The sequence below is a fragment of the Triplophysa rosa genome, linkage group LG10, assembly GCF_024868665.1.
Source record: "Triplophysa rosa linkage group LG10, Trosa_1v2, whole genome shotgun sequence".
Lineage (NCBI taxonomy): Eukaryota > Metazoa > Chordata > Actinopteri > Cypriniformes > Nemacheilidae > Triplophysa > Triplophysa rosa.
The window spans coordinates 15147744-15166617 of NC_079899.1; the positions used below are offsets into that span (position 1 = coordinate 15147744).

General features: G+C 41.7%; 1 protein-coding gene across 2 annotated transcripts in view; it reads right to left on the reverse strand.

Annotated features, from left to right (window-relative positions):
- mdga2a (MAM domain containing glycosylphosphatidylinositol anchor 2a) overlaps positions 1–18874 on the reverse strand; it is a 151107-nt gene that overhangs the window by 79268 nt on the left and 52965 nt on the right. For both annotated transcript variants that reach the window (XM_057343597.1, XM_057343595.1), the window contains 3 exons: positions 17785–17959; positions 5208–5404; positions 2324–2456 (listed from right to left, as the gene is read on the reverse strand). In XM_057343597.1, the coding sequence (XP_057199580.1) occupies positions 2324–2456; positions 5208–5404; positions 17785–17959 (505 nt within the window). The remainder of the gene's footprint in view (positions 1–2323; positions 2457–5207; positions 5405–17784; positions 17960–18874) is intronic.

Below are 18874 nucleotides of genomic sequence, written 5' to 3' on the forward strand. Positions count from 1 at the left end.
GCTCGACATTAACGCTTGTTCGGGACAAGTAAATGTTTTGTATGGGCAAGTGAGAGAGAATTTTACTTGCCCGACCGGACATGTAACTTGAAAAAAAGAACAGTGCGACATTATGTAGAATAATAAGAATATGTGCATTAGACAGAGCTGCGTGTTTGTCGTGGTTGTGCTTGTTTGTGTGTGACAATAATCAATGGCGCTCCGCACTGAGTCTATGCGGACGCGGAATCCTGTTATTTAAATGTCATCTGGCTGTTCTGCGTGTCTGAGTGAATTATGTGCACATTTTAACATACAACACGAGTGATGGTCGAGGATTTATCTGCGTCTGCACTGTATGAGGATGTGAACACATGAACTTCATCTCCAGAGTTGCTCTGAAAGTTTATTTTACGAGCGTTTTACTGTTTGACTGAAGCTATCGGCAAACAAGCGTCTTCCCAAAGACCCGTCAAAATAAAAGTCCCGTTAAATTGAACGCTCAGACAAAAAATACTGTAGTGTACTTTTGAAAATTGAAGTGCCCTTGTAGTAAATTGATAAACACTGTATACTATAGTAAAGTTCAAAAACAATATAGTAGGAATTTTACTGCAGTTTACTATAGTAACCTACAGTAATTTATGTGGACAAATATACCACTATTGTATAGGAAAATAGGAAAAACACAGAACTTAGAAATATTAAAACAAATTTAGGTAATCTAAAAATTATATGGCCCTAATTTATCCATCTGTATGTAACATTAATGTCTTTTGTCAGTTACATCAGAAGAATATATATTACCTGTTAATTTCAGTATGACAATTACATATATATACAGTATATAAATAAAAAAATAGCATTTCTCTTGGAAATGTTATATCACAAGGAATATCGTTATCGCAATATTCAACAACAAAATGGCATATTTTCTCAATATCGTGCAGCCCTAGTGAGAAGTCTCTCTGTTTTGTCTCACCTGGAACTTAACATCTGAGGCTATCCAGAGAAACTTCTCTGACAATTAGGAACTTATGTGATTAACCTGTCCTTTCCTATAAATATATCTAAATATCTAGGTTATATGTTGTCGCTCTTGCCATTTTAAATAATCTGTAATTGTTAAATAGGCAAGTTTAATTCAGGCTTTGTCTGTATTTGTACACCCGAATGAATCATGACTCAAACTCAAATTCAAACCTAGCATATTTGATATCTAAATGTTTGTCTTTACAATTCCTCCTTCTTTATATATATTGTGTGACCATAGAACACTTTCTATTCATTATGTTATAATTTGGAATGGTATTTTGTAAAGTTGCTAGTAGGTCATAAAGATTAGCTGTTGAGTGGACAAAGAACCTCTTCCCTGCTCAACTCTGATCGGTCGATTCAAACTCAGGTGGGCATGCCCTCTCATGAATTTAAATATCGAGCTTGCTCTGAAAACGCAGTTTGGCCTTTTTGCTCTATACCTTCCCTCATCAGAAACTGGTGCGTGGCGTCTCTTTGGAGACTGGGGGGGAAGAAGGAACAATGGACTTCTGCTGCCTCGCACACCTTGATGAGCAACGCGGCTGGTCACAAGGCCCGGACCTTTCCAGCAGGATTGCATTCTGAAACCTTTTGAACAATTCCATCTCTACACGCGCATATGGATATTGGTCCAGCACAGAGCTCGCAAGTATCCGATTCTATACATAGAATAGCTGCGTTAAGTTTGTACCTCTTTGTTAAAGATGATTTTTATTGGTGTTCAGAAATCGCTGCCATGCTCTCACTCTCTCTCTCTCTTCTCACTCTTTCTCTCTCCGCGCTCCCTAGTGCATTTGTGTTTCATGTTTCATTGTTTTGTTTGTGTTTATGCGATCGTCATTATGTTTACCATGTAGAGTAGAGTTTAATAAACAACCATATATATTCATCTGTGATGGGTTTTCTGTGCTCACGCTCACATACTTGGTCCCTTTAACTGTGTTTGATCTACGCTACCTTTGCTCTAAATCCTGTTTGGTAAAGTCACGTTACTTATGGCCGTGAGATAACGTAAAGTGTATAATATCATTGATGCATTCGCTGGATGAATACATACAAATATTGTTATACTTTATATTACTAATCAGAGACTGTAAAATATGTATATTTAATAACGATTATTATACATATTTTCCTTTGAGCTAAACTAATTCCTTGACTGAAATTGATGTTTTAAATAACTCATTTCATGGATGTGATCTTGATAGATCTGGTGGAGAACCATATTTGGTGAGCTTAGCTCATCATTATTTTAACATGCAGTTAAAACCGGTACAACGGTAAGGAGGTTTGATATGGCTTGCACCTGTTTTGTTGGTGAGTCGGAAGAGAACGCTTTTGTCGGGGATGCCACAGACACTGCGGACGGAGGCGGTGCACGTGTAGTTAGCATAGTCCTGAGGACGCAGGTTCTTTAACTTGAGGATCTTGGTTTCGCCCTGCAAAAAATAAAAAGGTCTTTGAGATTCTTAATAGTTTGATAGGCTTTGGTTTGTATGGCAGTTAAAGTGAAAGTTCACCCAAAAATGAAAAATTCTGTCATCTTTACCCTCATTTTACCCTCTTGTCATTTCAAACCTGTATGACTTTCTTTCTTCTTCAAAACACAAAAGAAGATATTTTGAAGAAAGCTGGTGACCGAACAGTGACGGTACCTATCTACTTGGTTTTGTGTACGTACAATAGAAGTAAATGAGTACCGTCGCTGTTCGGTTACCAACTTTCTTGAAGATATCTTCTGCAGAAGAAAGAAAGTCATACAGGTTTAAAACGACAAGAGGATGAGCAAATGATGACTGAATTTTCATTTTTGGGTGAACTATCACCCAACAAACAAACAAACAAAAACATTCAAAAGACAGTTCATCCGAAATCAAAATGTAGTCATCTTTTTAACCCTGAAGGTGTTAAAAAGGTGTTCCATACAAGTTTTTCTTTGTGGAAGACAACGGGGAGAATAGTTTAGATGAATGTTGATTTTTCATGCATTACAAGTGAATAATGATCAGAAGCTGTCAGGCTCCAAAAAGACAATAAAGTCTATGAAAACATATTTTAGGTTTCTGAAGTCATATGAAACATCTGTGTTAGGAACATACTGAAATTTAGTGCATGTATACTGTAAAATACACAAATACAAGGCATCACAAGACATCACAAAGTTTAGCCTTATACTATTCGTTTATGGGGTTTAAAACATTTTTCTAGAAAGTCATCATCATGCATTTGGAATCATTTTTTGTTTAAACCAAGATTCTTATTGTGCACTTTACTGCAGTTCCAATTTACTATATATTGTGCACAAACAAACAAATTCAACTCCATCAGTTATCGTGACACTACAGTGTAATTATTTTCAGAACTTTGAGTGCCAGAACCTTCGGACATTATTTGTGTGGTGTTGATCCGCTCGCTAAACTGAGACACTGACAACGTCGCAGTGCATTCATTTCATATTCATAGTTCTGTGGGGGGCGATGGATATGATGTGTAAGTCTCGTGTAAGTACACAGGCTAATGTTCCATGATTGATTCTCTGTGGGGAATAAAAAGATAGAAACGGGTCCTAAAATATCCTTGTCTTCTGACTAATTACCGGGACGGGTTCACTGTGGGCCGATCTCTGTGCCATATCAGATGTGACAATAAGCCGTGTTTTGAAAGCACTTCTGTCAGATCTGATGTGCTCCCTTCTGGACCAGATAACACTTCTGATGTCACGCCGCTGCTTGCTCTTTGTCTCTCGTGATAGTTTGTCTGTCTTGCATAATGAGAACTTTCAAGCAAGAGCAATGACGTTCATCTGAGGCAAGTCATGCATTCGTACTGAAGTTAATAGGTGTTTCATTTAGAACTGATGTCAGCAATGACACCTAAAAAATGTTTCTCAACATGACCGTGTCAGGATCGTTTTACGTATTTACACGTAAAATCAAGAAATACCCCCACTTATACCCCCATAACTTTTACTATTGTTCCCAGTCAGTCTTGGGTAAGTTACTCTCAAAAAGTAATAAATTACTAGTTACTAATTACATATTCAATAGTGTAATTAAATTACTGTACAAATTACTCTCTCCAAAAAGTATTCAGTTACTTATTACTAATTACTTTCTATATCCTATATCAACCTTGATTAGTTAAGTGATTCAAGGATAGGCATGAAAGGGCTCTTTTAATTCATTTAAATAAATAATATTAAACTACATAAAGTATTATTATTAATTACAAATGTGAGAATTATACATTAAAGCACAGATTTTAAAGTTAGACTTTGAATTTTGATGTCAATTCCACTATTGCATACACATATATTACACAAAGTATTTAGTTTAATTACATCAAAAGTAACTGTAATTAAATTACAGAAAAATAAGAGTAATCCCTTACTTTACTTTTCCAAGGGAAAAGTAATTAAATTACAGTAACTAATTACTTAGTAACTAGTTACACCCAACACTGTTCCCAATGCATCTATATGTCATGGCTCTGCTTCCTTAGTCATGTTTTTCTTGGTACTGTAGCAGAGTCATGACAAAGTCTTTGGTTATGTGTGGAGAGAAACATATTATTGTCCGTTTGACAATAATATACGTTCTCTCCAGTGTCTTGTCATTGGCCCCATCCATCTTGTTTCCTCGTTATCCTTCCCTAAGTGTTTGATTACCCACACCTGCCCCGTGTCGTTATCCCTCGTTTGTCTTCCCTTTAAATACCCTCTTGTTTCTTTGTCTTGTGCTCGTGGATTGTACTATGTATGTGAGTGTACTGCGTGTTGTTTGTGGTCATGCTCGTGTTGTTTGTGGTCATGCTCGTGTTGTTTGTGGTCATGCTCGTGTTGTCATCCGTGGTCCTGTTTTGTGCCTTGTATTATTTAAGATGTCTGGTCGTGTCCTTTAGTTTAGTTTATTGTTCATGTTTTCATTTTGTCCCCCTCGTGGGAAGTCTTTTGTTTTATACATATATGTTTCTTAGTTCTGTTTTTCCCCCCATTGTGGGTGTTTTTGTTCTGTTTTCTGTTTTTTTTTAAATAAATATCTGTTAACCCCTTCACTGCCTGCCTGCGCTTGGGTTCTTCTCTCCACGCTCCATTCGTGACACTATATGCACGTCAAATACAGATGATCAGCATCTGTATGCAGTTCTCGTATACGTTACCATTTTGCATAAAGACTAAACTAATATCTTACCTGTGTGAAAAACGGCTCATAAATCTCCACACCCTTGTCAGAACCCTGGGACAGAAACTCCCTTCCCCGTCTCCAGCTGTACCGCACTGGAGGATTAGAATTGGCAGCACAGCGCAGGAACACTGTTCTCTCATAGTAGAACTGTTCCTTTGCCTCTCCTATACTCTGGTGGACGGTCACGATGGGGTCATCTAAATCTGAAATTCAAATGGGTAGGGTTGGTCACATTGTTCCAGAAATTCCCTGATATAGACTTCTGTGGTAAAGGAGGTATTTAAAGACACAAAATTGTAAAATTGTTACCTCATTTATAATAATAATGCTGTACTTTAGAGTGTCTCTGGGTACATTTAGAGAGCATTTAGAGAGCATTTAACATGTACTGTATGTGAGACCGAGTGCAGCATGCATGAGGATGACAGAAGTATGGATGTGAGTTATGACAGAATGTAAATAAAGGGAAAACTAGGTCATGGGTAAACAAATACATTATATTTAGATTGAATGCTCAATTTATGAAAGGCGTATGCTAGATGCTCTAGTCTAGACGAACACATATGTTAAAGAAATGGCTCCCACAGGGAAATAAAATTGATTACTCTATTGCATAAATGACAAATAGTGGTATATATTGCTTTATAGAGTGATTTAAAGAGGATATCTGCACAGTAGCTTATCTCGGAAAGCGTGATGGCACATTATCACAAGGCTAGGGGTTCGATTACCAATAAACAACAAAGTGAAAATACGTATGTAACTTGAAAAAAGGCTTTGGCCAAATGCATTAATGTATTTTTTCCAATAAGTGAATTTATTTGATTGCTTGATCAGCCAAAAGTCACCTAATTTAAGAACTACACTCATAAAACACTGAAACTATTACACTATTAAAGCCAGGGTCATGAGTTTGATTCCAACTTAAGGGATACATATACTGTACTATACAAAACTTCTATATCTTTAATATTCACTTATTAAATATAACTTAAAATTCATATTTAATAAAAGCAGATGTTATCAATGTATTTGCTTTGTAATAACCAAACAGTATGAAGTACATCTCAGCATTTTAATGAAATCTGTGTAACTGGCAAATAAAATTAATAAAATAAGGCTTCAATGATCAAATGAAAGTACAGCAACGTTAATCACATTAAGTTGTACTTGAGTTAAAAAAAAAAGTAAATTGGTCATCAGAAAACTGGAAAAAAAACTAAAGTAATGCATGCATTACCATACATAATACATATATCAAATAAACCACTCGGCCATCTGAATTTCAACACTTCAGTTATGAGTATTTTTAAAGGAGTCATATGGCAGAAGTACGTGTTTTTCTGTGTTTTTGGTGTGTTATAAATTGCCCATGCATGTATTAGACACGTAAAATTGCACAAATGAAAGTGTGGGAACAAAAGATGCATTCTATCTAAAAGCGAATGCTCAACCAGACTTGCCTGAAACGCCTCGTGTAACCACACCCCAGCAAATCTACGTAACTTCGTAACATGATTTGACTAAAACCGCCCAAATCTACACATAGTTAAGGTGGGCGTAATTGTAAATCTCATTGTATCGTCTGTCAGTACAATTGCTTTGGAACCTGATGTTCTGAATATGGTAAGAGGTGTTACATTTCCGTGAAATGCTCGCAGTATCTGACCAATCACTATGTACTGGTGAACTGGCCAATCATAGCACACCTCGCTTTTCAGAGCAATGAGCTTTGTAAAAAATCAGCGCGTTTCAGAGAGGCGGGGCAAAGAGGATATACAAACATGCACAGTATATGGAAAATACAACGTTTTTTAAACTTTAAATCAGGGGTGCCCAATGTCGGTCCTGGAGGGCCACTGTCCTGCAGAGTTTAGCTCCAACTAGGCTCAACACACCTGTTTGAAAGTTTCTAGTCTGCTTTGTGAGACCTTGATTAGCTGTTCAGGTGTGTTTGATTAGGGTTGAAGCTAAGCTTTGCAGGACACCGGCCCTCCAGGACTGACTTTGGACACCCCTGCTTTAAATGGTGTATACACATTGCGTTACATCTAAAACAAACAATAATATTCATTTTAGCCGTGCAATATGCCCCTTTAAAACATTCATTTTTTTCAAGAGCGACAAAGATTACCATAGAGTGCTGCAGTGAGAAGTCATGTGCTTTTACTGTCCTCAAAGCTAAAACCTCATCTAAAAACCTTCCTCAGCCCAGAATAATCCTGACTGCTAGCAAACTCACCAGCTATCACTAAAACACACCTTTCAAAATCTTTACTCTGGCTCTCTCCAAAAATTAATCAACATGGCCCCGCCGTGTAAATAATTTAATAATAATAAAATAATAAATTTAAAAATTTTTAAAGACGGTATTGGCAGGATTTTATGCGGGGCAGCCAGGTAACATATTAATACTGACTCAACAATTCTCCAGCATTTATTAATATCAAACATATCACCCCGTTTAGAAAAAAAAGTTATTTTAACTAGCTAAAAGGGACAGTTCAGCCAAAAATGAAATTTATTTCATTTACGTCATCATTTTGTCACGTTTCGCGGTGAGACACGGTGACAAGGAACAGAGGACCCAAGTGCAGACAGGAAGTAAGGGGTTAAACAGGCTTTTAATAAATAATTAACAAAACAAAGACCCACGTGGGGGAACATAACAAACATAGCAACACGGACAGGGACTAACTAGACTCGAAATAATAACAACACAATAAACTAAACTAACTACAGAACGAGAACTCACCACGATGACAAACCATGCAGAACCATGACAGAAGCCCTTCCTTAAGGAGAAGCATCCTGATGCTCCTCAAGAAACAAACAAGACTAGACAGACTGTGACAAAAAACATAACTATACAAAACACGACCAAAAACGTGATACATAGAAAAAAAAAAGTCCAAACAAAGGCATGGTGCCGGCTGGAAGGCTGGCTAGACAGCACATGGCGCCGGCTGGAAGGCCAGATGGACAGTACATGGTGCCGGCTGGATGGCCGGCTGGACAACACATGACGCCGGCAGGAAGGCCGGCTGGACTGGACATGGCGCCGGCTGGATGGTCGGCTGGACAGTACATGGCGCTGGCTGGAAGGCCGGCTGGACAACATATGGCGCCGGCTGGATGGCCGGCTGGACAGTACATGGCGCCGGCTGGATGGCCGGCTGGACGGTACATGGCGCCGGCTGGAAGGCCGGCTGGACAGTACATGGCGCCGGCTGGATGGCCGGCTGGACAGTACATGGCGCCGGCTGGATGGCCGGCTGGACAGTACATGGCGCCGGCTGGAAGGCCGGCTGGACAGTACATGGCGCCGGCTGGATGGCCGGCTGGACAGGACATGGCGCCGGCTGGAAGGGAGCCCGGCGGTCTCGATCCCGGACGGGGTTCCGGCAGTCTCGACCCTGGAAGGGAGTCCGGCGGTCCCGACTCTGGACGTGAGCCCGGCGGCCTCAACCCTGGAAGGGAGTCCGGCGGCTTCTACCCTGGAGGGGAGTCCGGCAGTATCGACCCCTCCCGCTGCGATCCCTCTGTCTGCTGGGTCCTATTCTGGCTGGATCATTCTGTCACATTTCGCGGTGAGACACGGTGACAAGGAACAGAGGACCCAAGTGCAGACAGGAGGTAAGGTGTTAAACAGACTTTTAATAAAAAAAATTTTTGTTTGTTTTGTTTACAAGCAGCAAAAATACATGGCATTGACACAGGCTTATGATGTAGGCTACAGGTGGTACTAAACTCTGTGGCCCGCGACGTCAACTTCCTGCAGCCTTAACCCTGATCAATCTCACCTGTTTGTAACTCTCTAGTAATGACTTAAACGTCATGCAGCGCTGCGCAAATCCAATCACCGAAATTACATCAAAATTACGTGACGGGGAATCTGAGTGCAGCTTATTCCGTAACTATTACAATCGCTCTCGCGGTACGTTGATGTCACATGCCGTCCGGGAGCAGCGCAGCGCCGCCAAAGACTATAGATACCAAGAGCCGAAACTCAATAGAACGTTCCATTGCAACACCGGCGCACTGCGATTTCCGCCATTTTGGGGTGAAAGAGACTCGTCTTTTTTCTGTCGCGATGGCAATATGAGCTCCTATGTTAAAAAAACATTCAAGCTGAAATCCAATCTGAATGATGATAATACATGATGAAACCTTAGCTCGATAGAAACCATGTCAGTTAAAAAGCGTTTTCACCCCAAAATGGCGGCCGCTCTGTTTCCCAAAAAGCACCAGAGTTTCGCCTCTTGGTATCTATACTCACCACCTTTTGGCGCGACCACTATTCCGACCTGCAGCAGCCTGCATTGGGATGGGAGTGTAGCTGCACAGATTGCGTAGTAGTGGTACGTTTCTTAAGTTTTCTTTGGACTAAACTTTGTCACTTTATTAACAGTAACATAACAGTATTTAGTCATTGACAGTGCAGGTGGACGTTTTAACGTTAGGGTGTCATCATGCTTTATACATGTAAAGCTTCGATTTCTGCATTCATTTGGCATATTAAAATTCACAGAAATCTTGAAAACAACAGATTTCAGTGTGGGCATGCAGAATGTCCTGCTACATTTATGACAGTGTGTGCACTTCAGAGGCATATGTATATGTAACAAAGTTCAATAGAAGGGAAGGAAGGAGGCGGGAACATTTAACAAACTTTAATGAAAATAAACAAACAATAACACGGAAGTAAAAGGCCGGTGTTCTGCCAATTTATGCTACCCATAAATTTGTGCTACCCTCCTGTTGTGATTGGGTTGGGGGAGGGGTTATTTAGGTGTAAGGGTTGGGTTGGGGGAGGGGTTAGTCCTGTTTTGTATGGAGGTAGCAAAATTTGATAGGGATGTATAAATTGGCAGAACACCGGCAGCCACCTCACGGTCGACTGCCGGCCACACAAACAAACAAACTTAACAGTTTCCGGGCCCGGTCCTCTCTCGTCGGCAGTCCCGTCGCTCGTCCTATTAATGCTCCCTAGCTCCCCGTGAGGCATGCGGGACCGGTGCGCGTACAGCTGACACTCATTATCACTCACGCCACCGGCCCCGCCTTCCTGCCCCACGGCTCTCGTCCCGCCTTCCTCGCTACATACCCCCATCGCCCCTCACAGGCCGGGGGTACCACCGCGCCTGTGCTTACTTCCCCCGGGGGGCCTCCCTTGAGAGCCCCAGCGCCTGGGGGTACGCACCGACGAGACGAGAGAAAGGAGCCGGGAACACCCCGAGCGACAGGGACGAGAGAGGGGAGAGAGGGAAAAAAAATAGTCCGGTTCCCCGACACGCCGTCGCTCGGTCCTCAGCCAGCCGAGAGGCTCTTCCTCGCGGTGCTATGCTGTGGTCCTCCTCCGCCTCCTGGCGGCCGGCGATGGCTTCTGGCTGAGGGCAGCCGGCACTCCCGAGCTCCCTCCATGGCCGCCATCCCACCTCGTCCCAGGAGCACGGCCGCGGGCTCTCCGTCCCCACCGAATCCCATCGTTCCAGCACCACGATCTCGGGCAGCTGCTGGCGGACGCCTTCGTCCGCGCTGCCCGAACTCCTCAGCACCGCGAGGCCGCTCGGCGGCGAGGGCTCTTCGACAGCATGTCCCTCCTTCCTCCCGGGTTTCGGCACCAATGTAACAAACGTTCAATAGAAGGGAAGGAAGGAGGCGGGAACCGGCGAACATTTAACAAACTTTAATGAAAAATAAACAAACAATAATCCAAGAATAAAAGACCGGCAGCCACCTCACGGTCGACTGCCGGCCACACAAACATAAACAAACTTAACAGCTTCCGGGCCCGGTCCTCTCTCTCGATGGTCCGGTCGCTCGTCCTCTTATGCTCCCGAGTTCCCCCGTGAGGCATGCGGGGACCGGCGGTCGCACAGCTGACACTCGTTGCCACTTACGCCGCCGGCCCCGCCTTACTCGCCCCACGGCTCTCGCCCCGCCTTCCTCGCTACAGTATAGTTTTCAGTTAAACCGGTGCCTCAAACCTGCTGCCACAGACAAGATGCTTTATCATGCAGAATGATGGCAGTAAAGTTGAATGTTTATTTACGCGAAATGTTTTTAAAATGTATATAGTATCATTTACTATTTATTATTTGTTTTTGAGAAATCTTCTGTAACATTGTATGTGGAACAATCCATTCAGTTCAGCTATGAAGTGTGCACTATACACCCATCTTTATTGTACATTTTGTTTGCATTATTTGAGACACAGTTGGAGTTAGTCTACCACCTAGAGTATTTATTTCCTTCACAGTCCATAGCAGCACTGTATTAGCAGTGTTCCCCAGTGTTTATATGTGGACTTGTTTGGGGCATGATTACATTCTGCCATATTTTGTTGTTTGTTTAGGAAATGTTTTCAAATTGTGCTTTACGTTAAAATAGAGACGGTGTATTTGTCAAACAGTGTGATCAACTTGTATCAGTCCAAGCATAAAGTTGTGGAACTCTATTGAATTTGTACCAAGTTTTTTTTTCTTAATAGTATTAAACTTATGGTCAGAAACTGTAAGTCGTAAAGATACCAAACCAGAATAAGTGATCTGTGATTCATTTTGGTTTTGGCTCTAGGTTCACTTTTAAGCAATCATCCTAAGAAAGTTAGTAAACTAAAACCACATTAATAATTATATTCTTAAGTCAGGGGCTGTTTCCAAATCATCTACATTATCTGTAAAAAACACAATAATTAACCTCCAGCCATTGACAAGTAACTTACTGTATTTTTAAATACAGTGTATTACTTGTCAATGTCTGCCAGTAAATTAATGTAATTTTCACAATATATTTCTTACAGTGTAGTGACTGGCGCCACACTACAAGACAATACAGTCACTCCAAATCGAAGCGTTCACTTGTTTATCGGCAGTATGTTGCCTGTTCTCTATCAATGACATGTATCTGGGCTTTGATCACTGCATTAGCAGTAGCGTGGCCGTGATCGATAAAAGCGAGTGCCCACCAGCCAACAGTCTACCGTGAAACTGGAATAAAAATGACAAGCTGAGGCTTGTTCTCTAATTCAAGGGTAATGACTTGCTCCTCACTGCCTCCCCACGGCAATGCCGCCTGCCACCGTCCATCGCTGCTCCTATTCATCTCTCCATGCTACCGTAAATCACTTTACAACATCTATGGCTCCTACATGTCTGCGGGGAACACACGCAACACACAACTCCTTTTTTTGACAGGTCACGATAGCTTTTGATGGTTTGATAGCAGACGAGTAACCTTTGAAACTTCTGAAGCTGACATACTGACGGTGACGCTTCTTTTATGAATAATCATCATTTTCATATCCCTCATTTTGCTTATTCATTAAGACTATCATTTAATACATTTCGTCATCTGTTCAAAGACATGCATTTGGAAATGAGCTGAGAGATGAATACACATACAGTACAGCGCGCATTTATGGTGAGTCATAATAAATGTCACTGTCTGGCTTTTGAGGGCATAGAAACTGTGCTAGACTGTAAAAACACGGAACAATATATGCTTCATTTAAGCCCAGGTATTATCTGGTCTGATGATCATGTTAGGTAATTGATTTCAAACGTAATGTTTTAATGGAACATGGAAATGGTTGGAATATACAGTGGAAATGCTTTCTATAATGACTTTCTATAATATATAAGTGTGCATTTATAAACATTCTTTACTAAAAGGATGGTAATTTATGATATATGAAATATTCCTTTGATGAAGAAATAAGAATTTATTGCATTTAATTGACCTCAGCTGTCTGTTGCCAAATAATGACCATTTCAGTTTTTTTAATGGAAGAGACAAAAACAAAGACTTTAAAGTAATAGTTTACCCAAAAATGTAATTCTGTCATCATTTACTCACTCTCTTGTCATTTCAAATCTGTTTGACTTTCTTTCTTCCGCAGAACACAAGAGAAGATATTTTGAAGAATGTTGGTAGACGAATCATGGCTGTACCCATTGACTTGCATTGGTTTTGTGTCTAATACAATAGAAAATTAATGGGTACCAATATTCTTCAAAATATCTTCTTTTGGGTCCTGCAGAAGAAAGTCATACAGGTTTGAAATGACAAGAAGGTGATAAATGGCAGTTCACTAAGGCAGCTCACAGGTGGCAAAAATGCAATTTGTTTGTAACATTTTATTCATTCATTAGGTATATAATATAACTAAATATTACCTGTATTACTTAAGTTAGGTGTATTATTCAATATCATTTAATATAAAACCTTTAACTTAATTTTCTTTTTCTTGAAACTCGGGCAACGAATACTACATGCATTGTTGCCTCTTTTTAGATAAATTGCTTGATGTTCCCCATTTGTATTTCGCTTCGGATGAAAGCGTCTGCAAAATGACAAAATGTAAATGTAAAGTGTATCTTTGACTAAACATGAAACACCAGTCAGTAATTACATTGATTTAAGTCTCCCCATCCTGAAGTAAACAGTAACAATTCTATTTAGAGTCAGACATGACTGAACACTAAAAGTAAAACTTTCATTTCAGTCAATGTGTCTGATAAACTTAGTAACCACTTTGTCTGATTCTTTAGTGTATTTCATTTAATTTTCTCAGAAAAAAAACATCTAATAAGAGTAATTCATCCACAAATTAGATTATATTGTTCACACTGTATTTTTTTCTGTTTGCTGAGAATTGACAAAGCCACAGAAAATATGTTGTCTATTTATTATATATTTAATATTTCAACATTCAATCCAGTCTGCAAGCACACTCTTTAAGCTACAAATGGTGCTGTAGATTCAGCAGTGAAATTGTTTTCTTGTGCTATAGTGTTGTCATTAACACATTATGTTCTACATCATTAAATGACCCCACAAGTGGATAAAATCTTTTGCAAGTAGTTATTTAGCAGATGCCATTATCCAAAGCGACTTACAGTACATTACATTTATTACTGAGACAATAATTGCTCAATGGCACAAAGGTTACAGCTTATTGCTAGCTTGGCTCAAAACAAGAGGTCAGAGTTTGGCTGGTATGCAAGGGCCCAGTTAGCACCCGCTGGTAGATGCCGTAAATATACCATCTGCTTGCAAAAAGCATCATTCTTCACTAATGGCCATTCCATAGTAGGCACATATTAAAACATACATTCTTTCAAGCAAACTATGGCCATTAACAAACGTGGCGGATTTCCAGTCATGTACTGCAATTGATATAAAAGGGTACACTAACAGAGTATTTTAGACCTCTAAGGTGTAAGCTAGAAACTACACTACCCCATTTTGTTAGGAAACATTGTGACTAAATAGTGGTGTAATATATGGGATTCTGTCACGTTCGGGGTGAAGAAGAACCCAGATGCAGGCAGCGGCAGTGAAGGGGTTAACAAAAGACTTTTATTTAACAAATAACAAACAAAATACCCAATACAAAATGAGAACAGAACTGGTAAACAAAACTCGAACAAAAGACTTCCCACGAGGGGGACAAAATGTAAAACAAGGACAGCGAAAACTAAACTAAGGTACACAACCAAACGTCTTAAATGAAAACAAGGCAGGGAAAAACACAAAACTCACATGGATAAGGCAGGAAAATGGACACACGGGCAATGACATCAGGACACGAACAAGGTACACTGAACGCAGTACAAGGTACATAGCACAATCCAACAGCACAGGACAAAGAGACATGAGGGCATTTTATAGGAAAGACAAACAAAGGGAGATAACGAGGGACAGGTGAGGGTAATGAGACACGGAAGGGAAGCAATACAGGAGACAAGAGGGGCGGGGCCAATGACGAGACACGAGAAAGCACATGAGATGTCAAAAACAACTCATGGCTTTCTCACATAAAACCTAAGGGCTCCATCCCGATCCTGCCACACGACTAGAAATACAGAACCAAGAAGGCAGGACCGTGACAGAGCCCCCCCCCTTAATGAACACCCCCAGGTGTTCACCAAGGGGTCGACTAACAAGACATGACAGACTGGGACAAAGACAAAAACCAGACAAACATGGTGAACAAGACAAGGGGCAGACAAGACAACAAGACCAAGGGATTGGGGTGACTCAATAAAAATAACAAACATGGGAGGGGGGGTGTTGACAGACAAGGCTGGGTGCGACTTGAGCGTCGGCGGGACAAGGCTGGGACCTGGCTGTAAGGCAGGCTGGGCCGAGCTAGACGCCGGCTGGAAGGCCGGCTGGACAGGGCTTGACACCGGCTGGAAGGCCGGCCAGACAGGGCCTGACGCCGGCTGGACAGGGCTTGACGCCGGCTGGAACACCGGCTGGGACACCGGCTGGGACGCCGGCTGCACCGGACTGGATGCCGGCTGCACCGGACTGGATGCCGGACTGGACGCCGGCTGGGATGCCGGACTGGACACCGGACTAGATGCCGGCTGCACCGGACTGGATGCCGACTGCACCGGCTGGGATGTTGGCTGCACCGGACTGGACGCCGGCTGCTGCACCGGACTGGACACTGGACTGGAAACCGGACTGGATCCCTGCTGCACCGGATTGGACACCGGCTTGATCACCGGCTGGGATGCCGGCTGCACCGGACTGGACGCCGGCTGCACCGGCTGGGACGCCGGCTGCACCGGCTGGGATGCCGGCTGCACCGGCTGGGGTGGAGTACGCGTTGCCTGCCGCTGCCTCTTTTTCTTCAGCCGAGCCACCCGCCTGGAGGTCGGCTGAAGAAAAGAGGCAAACGGCACGGCTGGCTCTGGCTGGTACTCCCGGACGTGGACCCCCAGAATGCTCGCCTCCCCCACTTGCCACAGAGGCTGGCTGGTGGTGGAGAGGCTGCAGGAGGTGAGGAGGAGGACGGTGTGGAGTCCCCCAAGGTGAGAGTACCCACCACACGGTCCTCCGGGATGGACGCCAGACCGGGACGAGAGGAGATTGGATGATTGCTGGGAGAGGAGTCTTTGCCACACTCCTCTCGAAGCTGCAACCATTCCACTAACTGTGGGAACGGCTGGTAAACCAACTCCTCCCGCTCCAGAAAAGATGGTGGGTCGTCCATCCCGGCCATGAGGTAGGCACTCACCAGCACCTCGGGGACGGATGCCTTCCTGGCCTCGACCTCCTGAGCATAGTCCAGTAAAGACCGATGGCACTGGGCCGGGAACGGGCCACCTCCGGCGTGTGACTGGGAGGCTAATGCCTCCCACCATACCAGATTGCCGGTACACGGCCACCGGCTGGTTGGGAGCCTGTCCATGGGGCTGCCTGCTGGGCTCAGTATTGGCTGTTGGATTCTGTCACGTTCGGGGTGAAGAAGAACCCAGATGCAGGCAGCGGCAGTGAAGGGGTTAACAAAAGACTTTTATTTAACAAATAACAAACAAAATACCCACGAGGGGGTGTCAAAACGAGAACAGAACTGGTAAACAAAACTTGAACAAAAGACTTCCCACGAGGGGGACAAAACGTAAAACAAGGACAGCGAAAACTAAACTAAGGTACACGACCAAACGTCTTAAATGAAAACAAGGCAGGGAAAAACACAAAACTCACAGTCCATGGATAAGGCAGGAAAATGGACACATGGGCAATGACATCAGGACACGAACAAGGTACACTGAACGCAGTACAAGGTACATAGCACAATCCAACAGCACAGGACAAAGCGACATGAGGGCATTTTATAGGAAAGACAAACAAATGGAGATAACGAGGGACAGGTGAGGGTAACGAGACACGGAAGGGAAGCAATACAGGAGACGAGAGGGGCGGGGCCAATGACGAGACACGTGAAAGAACATGAGATGTCAAAACATAAACAACTCATGGCTTTCTCACATAAAACCTAAGGGCTCCGTCCCAATCCTGCCACAAGACTAGAAATACAGAACCAAGAAGGCAGGACCGTGACAGATTTGTGCCACTGTCTCATTCCAAGCTGCATATTGCAGTTAATAGGTGCTATATTAACATTCTAGCTTATTATAAACAAAGCTGGAAGGTCATCTAGTTATGGTTAATTATTAACATTACTGTGTTCAAAACAACGTAATGAGCAAAGGATTCCAAATACAGTATGCTGCCTTTACTTTTTTGCACAACCATGGAAGGAAAAATTGCCTCATACATTTCTTTGTTCTGTTGAACACAAAAGAAGATATTTTGAAGAATGAAGGTAAAGCAAACAGTTCTGGGAAACTTTTGACTACCATTGGAAATTTCCTACTTTTTCTTCAATGGTAGCCAAGAACTGTGTGGTTACAAGCATTCGTCCAAATATAAGAAATTTATACAGATTTGGGACAACTCGAGGGTGAGTAAATGATGACAGTATTTTTAATTTTTAGTGAACTGTCCCTGTCTACTTCTTAGAAAAACAGATCTGAAGTACAACAAAAAGGTACAGTAATACAGCAATGGCTATCGCTTTCAACTCGATTATTCTTGATTCATAACTTCATTTAAGTTTAAGTGGAGTGCTGGATCAAGGTTGAGTATCTGTCTTAAAAACCTCAAGAAAGATGCATACACACTCAGCAAAGGCTAATCTCAAGCTATCGTTGACTCGCAAGAGTGCGTGTCAAGTGTTTTGTTTTCTGCTAACAGGCGGAAGAGCTTGTTAACTCACAGTAAACGTCCACTCGGATGGATTTGATGGCTGGGGTGCCAAGGCCATTCTCAGCCTTACAGTAATAGCGGCCGCCCTGGTGCCTCTGGATGAGGGTTATGCGCAGCGTCTCATTGAATACGCTGGAGTCCTGGAAGCGGTCAGTAGCGCTGCCTGCTGTCTTGGTCCATCGTATCTAAACGTGAGGGTTGGGAGAAAAACAAAAAGAACATCGACTGAGTAGGAACGAGAATATAAATAGGTAAAAAAGGACAGAATTCAATTACGCACTCATGTTTCAACTGCTAAGTACCCATCCTAAAGACGGAACAGTGCTCGCATAAATCTGACTAGTCAATATTTCTTCTGAAACACAGGACATAAACTTCCCGCACATTTGGATTCCAGAGAAGAAGAATGACATAAAACCCACAGGCAGCCCATTTCTTTAAGAAACTGTTGGAGGTTAAGCATGTTATCACATTAATTAAAAACAGAAAAACTAATTATGATACTGGTGAGTTTTTAAGTATTTAATGCCATTTACTATTCATTTTTACTTCAGAGTATAACAGGATATTTATTAACCATCAAGAATGGTTGAGGTTATGAAAAGTGAAAACGTTCCTTACACACAAAAAATATATAATATATAACAGTTTTATTATTAAATTTCTATTCTGTTTTTCAGAATGTATTATTTATAGGTATAGGTGTTTATGTAAAATATTTTTTTGTTTCATTATGTGAACTACTAAAAATATCTCTTAAATTTCAAATAAAAATATTGTTTCTATTTGCATTTATAGGCATAAAATGAAAACTGGAGAAACAGGTGAAAATAACAGAAAAGATGCTCTTTTTTTCAGACCTCAAATACTGGAAAGAAAACAAGTTTGTATTCTCTTTTAACCAATACAACAGTAATACTATATTTGTACACGTATTTAGGAAAAGTTCAATTAAAATTTTTTTTTAAATCAGTTTTCATGTGTCTTGTCATGCTGTTGGATGACTTTGTCACTTCTGAGGTTTGATTTTGTGTATATATTTTTATAAAATATATAATACAATATTTTTATTTAATGAAAAATAAAAAAAGTGTTGTTTC